The sequence below is a fragment of the Pterocles gutturalis genome, unplaced genomic scaffold, assembly GCF_000699245.1.
Source record: "Pterocles gutturalis isolate BGI_N339 unplaced genomic scaffold, ASM69924v1 scaffold10446, whole genome shotgun sequence".
In the NCBI taxonomy this organism is placed as follows: Eukaryota; Metazoa; Chordata; class Aves; order Pterocliformes; family Pteroclidae; genus Pterocles; species Pterocles gutturalis.
The window spans coordinates 1-8,569 of record NW_010103090.1 but is presented as its reverse complement, the minus strand read 5'-3'; the positions used below and the strand labels follow the sequence as shown (position 1 = coordinate 8,569).

Genomic DNA, 8,569 nt, shown 5'->3' with positions numbered 1-8,569 from the left:
CCCTACAGCATCTTGTTATTCGTAAATCCACACTCCAGTAGTCCTTGTTCTCCGTATTTTTGATGATACCTGCATTAGGGTAGATACTAGTCTGAAGCTGTGCATTCTGACTGGTACTAGCTGCTTGGCACAGTCAGTGCCTAAGGGGGCCTATAATGTCTGACTTCTAGCAAGTGGGGTTTTTGTTTGTTTCTTTTTGTTTGTTTTTTACGGTTTTACTGGGCACTAAGTTAGGTTAAAATGTAATCATTTGAAAGAGGATAGACATCCCAAATACACAGTAAAAATAGGTCAACAGGTTTTAAATCTGCATGGAGATGGTAGGAAACATGATCACATACATGTCAGTCCTGAGGAAAGGAGGCCCATGGCCACACCTGTGGTTTGCTCAGACTTACACTGTTACACTTGCAGAAGTTGTCATTCAAGATCTTTTGGGAAATACTGTAAATACTAGAATAAATTTAGACATGGTAGGGGGAGGGGAACCCCAATTAAATATTATTCCTTTTACGTAAGAATAGGATTTCTCTTTTTCTCTCCAAGATAAATCAAAACAAACACACATCTCTATATGCTAGATGAAATGTGTAAACACAAAGGAAAGAAACCATTTTCAGTAGCATCAGTAAAATTCAGAACAGCAATACTACCTTCAAAAAACTGCAAGACCAAAAACCTCTACTAGACTTGCTATAGCAATTAGAACCTTCTGAGAAAACATAACAATTTTTTCCTACTTCATGATGGTTCTCTAGGGGCTCACGGAAAGGCAACACGACCAAGACAGACCATGTTAAAAAAAAAAAGTACAGTAAAGATAAGCTCTTGACTGTATGTCATGTTAGCCAATGTGCAGGTCTAAGACTAAGAAGTTAAAAAGGATTTATGGTGTGTCAATGATGTCCAGCCTTCAGCTACTGTGAGCCAAATCACCTCTTACAGGAGCACTCACTGACCACATGCCACTGCTTCTCCCCTATTTGAACCCTTCAGCCTGTTGCACATAGAATCACAGAATCATAACATCATTTAGTTTGGAAAAGACCCTTAAGATCATTGAGTTAAACTATAAATTTAACACTGCTAGGTCTGCCACTAAACCATGTCCCTAGTGTCACATCTACACATCTTTTAAATACCTCCAGGGATGGTGACTCAACCACTTCTCTGGGCAGCCTGTTCCAATGCTTGACAACCTTTCAGTGAATAAATTTTTCCTAATATCCAATCTAAAGCTCCCCTAGTGCAACTTGAGGCTTTCCTCTTGTCCTATTGCTTGTTTCATGGGAGAATAAACCAACACCCTCCTCGCTACAACCTCCTTTCGGGTAGCTTGTAGACAGTGATAAGGTCTCCTCTCAGCCTCTTTTTCTCCAGGCTAAACAACCCCAGTTCCCCCAGCCACTCCTCATAAAATTTGTTCTCTAGCCCCTTCCCCCGCTTCGTTGTTCTTGTCTGCACCTGCTCCAGCACCTCAATGTCCTTCTTGTGGTGAGGGGCCCAAAACTGAACACAGGATTCAAGGTGCGGCCTCACCAGTGCCGAGTACAGGGGCACAATCACTTCCCCAGTCCTGCTGGCCACACTGTTTCTGATGCAGGCCAGGATGCCGTTGGCCTTCTTGGCCACCTGGGCACACTGCTGGCTCATGTTCAGCCAGCTGCCGACCAGCCCCCCCAGGTCCTTTTCCCCCAGGCAGCTTTCCAGACACTACCATGCACACTATCAACTGATTTTACTTGAAAGTTAGGTCTGTTGATAAAACAGCATATTTGCTGCACATGTGCTGTACTGTGGCTATAAGTCCCTCTCCTGAGAAACTCTGAGAAAAAAGAACAAGCTGGAGACAACAATTCTTCCCCATCTGCCAGCTACTGCCAGAACCATATCCTGAAAGACATCTGGAAAAAACAGTGGTCTGGACTGGGATCCAGTAATAAATTCTCAAGCTTTAACTATTCCCAAATCCTATTTAAAAGCTCTTAACAATACATTGTAATTTTATATGTGGATTATCTCATCTAAATATAATATATTAATTTTTACAATTAAATCACAAATAATGTAAGATTGATCCAAATATTTGTGAAATGTTAATGATTTAATACACTGTCTATGGAAATTTAGTACAGAAAATCTGTGAATGGAACTTGAGAATCAAAAAGCAGTGCAAATTTGCTAAAGGAGCATATATTTTTGACATATCTTAAATCAAAATTATACACTCAGAAAAGGAAGACGAATTCAGGTAAATTTCTTTGTCTGTATTCTTAATCTTTACCACTTAGCTGGAAGTAAGCACAATCAAAATATCTAAAATTACTAAGGCAAAAAACCATTTACGCAAAGTTACACAAAATGTACATACATAGATGGAAAAAGTATAGATGTAAATAAATCCATGACAGAAATATATGCTTTTACAGATTTATTTTTCACACTGAAATTCTTTACTGGAAGCTCTATAAATCTATCTAATAAATGGCTAATGACTGTCTAATGCATATAGTGCATGTTTGCAAACTTTCCATACTGAGGGAACAAACACTTCAATAAGCAAACCCTCACAAAACTGACTCTTTTCTAAATACACTCCCATCACTACCCACTGCACCTTCTCATTAATGCAGACAACTGTTGAAGTACTGCATAATCTACATGCAAGATTTCTAAATAATATGATGTATTCTAAAAACCCCATTCCAACCAAAATAATAACACATTACAAAAATTTTTTAGGAAATATTACACATTTTCCCCTCTCTGCTAGAAAAGAGTAACCAGCATTTCTATCTTTCATTTTGCATATACCAATTTGATATATGCAAATCATTATGCCTATATCCACATTCTTGTTGACTTGCATGTTATTTTCCTTTATCTTTCTTTAAATATTATTCTTTTGTTTCTTCTCACATTGTTATTTTCTTATGTGATATTTTTGGTTTTGTGACCTTCTACCTTAGAATGACAAATTCAGACTAGAAATTGAATTTAAGATCACATCTGTACTGCAGAATTGGTAATTTTTACTGAGGAGAAGGTTCATTGGATTGTGAGCTTTTTAATATGTTTTTGTACAGAGTTGTGCATTCTTTTGGCACACAGCAGCAACCCTTGACTTCCTCAGTTTCATGAATCCACCATATTCCTGTGTAACTTTGCCTTGCATGTTGCAAATTCTCCCATTATAAACAAATCAATATCATTTCAAAAGTTAAATCAAACATATTTCAACACGACAGTTTTGCACAACTAAGGTTTTAAATGTGATGGTGACTATTTGATAAAGATAGTGTGTGCCCATTTCAGTAGCTCTGATGTGTAACAAAATATATTGGTAAGCAGAACCTTCAAATATTAATGGTTTGCTGCTTAAGTTATCTGGGCATTTTGACAGCTAAGTGAAGTGAGCTGTGCAAAAAGCTGTCAGACTTTCTTCACTGAGACAGAAAACGTTCAATGACTTCTCTTACCTGGTCGTGCATTAATGTTGCAAGATGGGTTGCTTTTCCTCCAGGGGCAGCACACATGTCCAAAATTCTCTCTCCTGGTTGAGGGTTTAAAATATGGCTCACGACCACAGAAGGCAAGTTCTATCATAAAAACAAACATGGGAGAATTCAAACCTTATGTCCTGTATCAAGTCCTGTATTAAGGAATGATAAACACATTGAAACAAAAATTCATTCAGCAGCGAAGATACTTGTAAGTTCCTTAACAGAAAATTAAAATGAAATACTGGGATTTATATAAAAGAGACAGTATAGGTCAGAAGTCTCCAGTGGCTCCTTTTTTACTTAAAGCTATATATGAGTATCTATGACTGAAGTTTAAGGGTCACAACTACGAAGACTACAATGCTAAAAGTCAAAATAAAATAATCTGATACTATGACAGATATAGAGCAGCTCTGCGTATTAGAAATATTTTATATTGATCTTTTTATTGAAACATTTATTACATGAACATACTGGCATAGTATAGTAACAACCAGTAAGGTGAATAGGCAGGAGTTTAAACTTGCTGAATGAAAGTACCAAGAAGCTGAACTGCACTATTAATTGTATAAACAGAACAGATGCACTGAAGATAACTACTATGCAATAATTGTGCACAGTATTGCACCTTATGCACTACTGAAATATTCTGAAATATTCTCTTTGAACTTGTTTCAACACAAAGGTATAAAAGCCTTTTAAAGATGTCTTTACTACACGTTGTCTTTGGTTAGCAGTTTCAAGTTCCATGACACCATGTTAAAAAAAAAAAATGAACAATAACTAGATGCTAACACTATCAGGTGCAGGCCTTCAACTCACACATGGCAAATTCAAGTCGAAAACGCCAGGTTCAAAGTGCTGTGATCAGTGGCAAAAAGTCCAGTTGGAGGCCACTCAACAGTGGTGTATCCCAGGGGTGGACATTCGTGCCAATGTTGTCGAACCTCTTCCTTAGGGACTTGGCTAATAGAACAGAGTGCACCCTAAACAAGTTTACAGGGGATACAAAACTGGACAGAGTAGTTGATAAACTGGAAGGTTGTGCTGCCATTCAGAGGGACCTTGACAGGCTGGAGAAATGGAGAAACAGGAATCTCCTGAAGGTGAACAAATAGAAATGCTAACTCCTGCACAGGGTGCACTGATACAGCCTGGGGCTGACTGGCTGGAAGACAGCTTTGCAGAGAAGGCCCTGGGCATCCTGGTGGACAAGAAGCTGAATATGATCCAGCAATATGCCCTTATGGCAAAGAACGTCAACAGCCTCCTGGGCTGTGTTAGCAAAAGTATTGCCACCAGCTCAAGGGAAGTGATTCTTCCTCTCTGCTCATCCCTGATGCCTGATGTGACAAATCTGGAGTGCTGTGTCCACTCCTGGGCTTCCCAATACACGGACGTATTGGAGTGAGTCCAGACTAGGGTGGCAGAGATGATAATGGGATTGGAGCACCTGACATGGCAGAAGAGGCTGAGAGAGCAGGGACTGTTCAGTCTGGAAAACGGAAGGCTCAGTGTAATCTTGTCCATGTAGAAGATGGGCTCTTCTCTGAGGCATCCAGTGACAGGACCAGAGGCAATGGGCACAAACTGAAATATGGGAAATTCCCATATTTCACATAAGAAAAAGCTTTATTTATTTTTTTTAAACTGTATGATCAAACACTGGAACAGGTTGCCCAGAGCGTCTCCATTCTTAGAGACATTCAAACCCAGCTGGACATAGCCCTGAGTAAACTACTCCAGCTGACCCTCGTTCGAGAAGGGGAGGCTCGACTAGATGACCTCCAGAGGGCAAATTCAACTATTCTGTGATATTAAATTAAAAAAATCAAACCCCAAACCCAAACAACCTACACTTCAAACAGAAATAAAAAGAATTTTGAACTACTACACAATTCTGAATTTTAGTGTCTAAGGTTGGCACCCAAATCTACATCCCACTACTAAGACACAGACCTCAGTGCACAGAAGCTAAATTCTCATGTACACCAGTCTGTTAAATAACCAGTCTCTCTAACAATTCTGTTCCTTGGAATAAAGTACTCTGACAAGCTGAATCAGGGAAGAAAAGGTGTCTCCTTTACTGCAGGCCATGAGACAATATATTGCTTCATAAACCACCCTTTGCCCACACCAGAAGACAGCACTGATGCTGATTTAAAAATATTAAGATCAATTACAAACAGAATATGTGCATTAAAATAACTCATCTGCTAAACTGACTCTTGTGACAAAAGAAATAAAGACAAAGACAATTCACTGTAATAAAGGACTTACCTTATAGAGTGAGAGTTATACAAATCAAATGAGGAAATAACTTCGAATTTCAGAGAATATCTCTGAACAAGGGTTTATTTGAGATAAAGTTTATATTTGCTTTGAAGATTAAAATTTTTTTTGAAGGCTGGACAGCTTGATTTTGTTTTAAACTCTGCTGCTAAATCATCATATTTATATCAAAAAAATACAACACCACTGTTGGAAGACTAATTGTTTTAGAAAACTAATTGAGGTGTTCACCTTATCTTCTATGTCAGCAAACGGAAATCAATAATTTTACCTGATCTAAGAAAACTAGAAAGTTCCATGATTTCATCATCCTACATTTCAAAATAGCACAGGTGGCCAATAGTCATGTCTGAGTATTGCTTTTAATTAGTTTTATTGTGGGAGGAAAGGAGTACAGGTACCACCAATATTAAAGAAGTGAAAGGAAAAGCTAGCTTGAAATAAGTTATTAAATTTCACAACAAAAACTACACAAAAATTTGTCATTCTCTGGAAGCTTTGCAGTTTTATGGTAGGAGGTAGTGAAAGCTCTGCTACTGTAGATTTTTTTATGGTTATTTTGTTCAGATGGATTTTTTTTAATTAGAGCTAAAAAGACATTATTTTCTCTCCAACTTAAATTCAACCTAATACTTGGAGATTTTCCTGATTACCTACAGAAGGATGTACCCCGAAAGAGGATCATATTTCAGAGTTCATAGGCAGACTCCAAAAACTAGAAGTTCTATGAAGAGTATCTGTGCAAAAAGAATTTCTAAGTTTTTTAAGTTAATATCTCTTAAGTCACTTTGAAGTCCCTTATAATATCTCAGATGCTTAAACCACCTACATGTAGATACTGACTTAATTCTAAATGTTTTGTATTCTTTAAATCCAAAGAGTGAATTAGGTGCCATATTACACCATGAATATATAAAATATTAATGTGTGCTTAGAGGATATTCATTATTCTGCAAATAGTACAGACTTCTATTTTTGTAACAAACATACCTGTAAAAACAAATGACTAGGGAGCACGCTGTCAAATGAAGGACTAAGGTAGACCGGCTCTGTCATTCTTATGCCCATCCCACTGAAAAACATGAAAAAAAAAATCTACTCAGATTTATAATCTTTAACAGTATTCAATTAAAATCATTATGCTTACAAATAGAAACTTGAGAGAATAATTCTACAAAAATGAAAGCACTTATAAATCAACTAAGAAAAATACTTTTACAATTTTGTTATCTGATAATCTTTAAAATTACATTATTAAATTGGGTAAACCATAACAAAAACTGTACTACAATATAAATTTGAACTATCTGTAAAAATTACATAAAGCAGATTTATCTTTTTTTTTTTACACATGACAAACCGAGACCTAATCCAAGCCTTGATAATGTAAGGAAATGCATTAAAAAAGATTTAAATATATTAATTTCACCAAAACAGCACCTACAAATATTTTTAGGAGATGGAGAAATGGATAAGGCAGCACTTCTGTTCCACCTAAACAGAAAAGTGGTACAGAACAATTTACCAATATGCAATTCTGTCACAGTGAGACTGTCACTTCTGTTCTATATTATTGAAGTCATATGCTAAACATAAATTCTGAAAAGGCTCCCATTTATTTCCTCCTACCTCTCAGGTAAACTGGTATCTGGATACCACTATGAAACTAAGCGTTGAGTCTGCTAATACTTACTGTAGTCTGTTAATCATAATTGCCATCCCATTGCTTCTACCTTAGTTGTGAAGTTACAGAAGATAGCAGGAGGAACAATTCTACTATACTGCCAGAAAATAATGCTTCCCCAAAAATACTGGAAATCCCAACATGCAACACAGGTCTCAGTCAAAGCCATCCTGTGGTTTCACACAGGGTACAGAACATTTCAAAATGTCTTCCCATCTTCTTCCTTCCCCTTGCAAAGGTGTAGGTGTAGATTGCTGTTACTATGGACTTACTTCAACGGTCCACTTGAACTAAAGATTTCACTGCGACTCAGTGCTGAAATCCCATTTCCAAGGAAAACTTTGACTCCTTGAAATTCTTTGGCTCCTCTTTTACATTTCCCTTCAATATCTGAATACACTGAGACCAGATCTCCAGCTTTCATAACTGCGCAAAGAAGAACGGAAATTTTTTAGATTACTTGACATGACAGTAGTGAACAAATAATCCAAGACTTTCAGTAGACTACTTACTTCAACTCCTATATCATAGCAATATTTAAACTTTCTTAATGCAATCAAAGACAAAGATTAACTGATACTAGGCTTGAAAGTGCACATGGTGAACAATGGCTATTGGCTAGAGGTATTGAGAGATACAAGGTTAGAAATCAGACAGCATGTCTCACTTTTTAAGAGGCTAGATATATCTTCACTTTATTTATTTTAACAACACATGGTCACCCATAAATTTTAAGCACACTCTTCAGGATTCAGTCCTGTGTGTGCTCTAAGCATCCAAGTAAATCAAACACTGGTTCACACTTACTGTACAAAGACAATAATACTAAGTTTGTCTAATGACCTCTCAATAGCTAGGTAGAACATAGCTACAGCTCCTTTTTCTCTAACTACTGCTTTGATACAATTGATTATATATTCTTTTTCTGGTGTGGTTCTTTTCCCTCTAAGGCATCTGCTGTTTACAATAATCCTCTAAAAAGTTTTACATCTCCAACTAAAACCCTCCAGATCAGTAAAGTATGGAAATATACACCAAACTCTAGAAGTGTAGTCCTAGGGATTTGTCTTGGTGTCAGGACCACCACCAC

General features: G+C 37.1%; 1 protein-coding gene across 1 annotated transcript in view; it reads right to left on the bottom strand.

Annotated features, from left to right (window-relative positions):
- NSUN6 (NOP2/Sun domain family, member 6) overlaps nt 1-7,905 on the bottom strand; it is a gene marked incomplete at its 5' end in the record, with an annotated part of 14,951 nt that extends 7,046 nt beyond the window's left edge. Inside the window, 3 exons of the mRNA XM_010086556.1 lie at nt 3,480-3,599; nt 6,786-6,867; nt 7,752-7,905. Coding sequence (XP_010084858.1) covers nt 3,480-3,599; nt 6,786-6,867; nt 7,752-7,905 — 356 coding nt within the window. The remainder of the gene's footprint in view (nt 1-3,479; nt 3,600-6,785; nt 6,868-7,751) is intronic.
- Nucleotides 7,906-8,569: the final 664 nt, after the last annotated feature.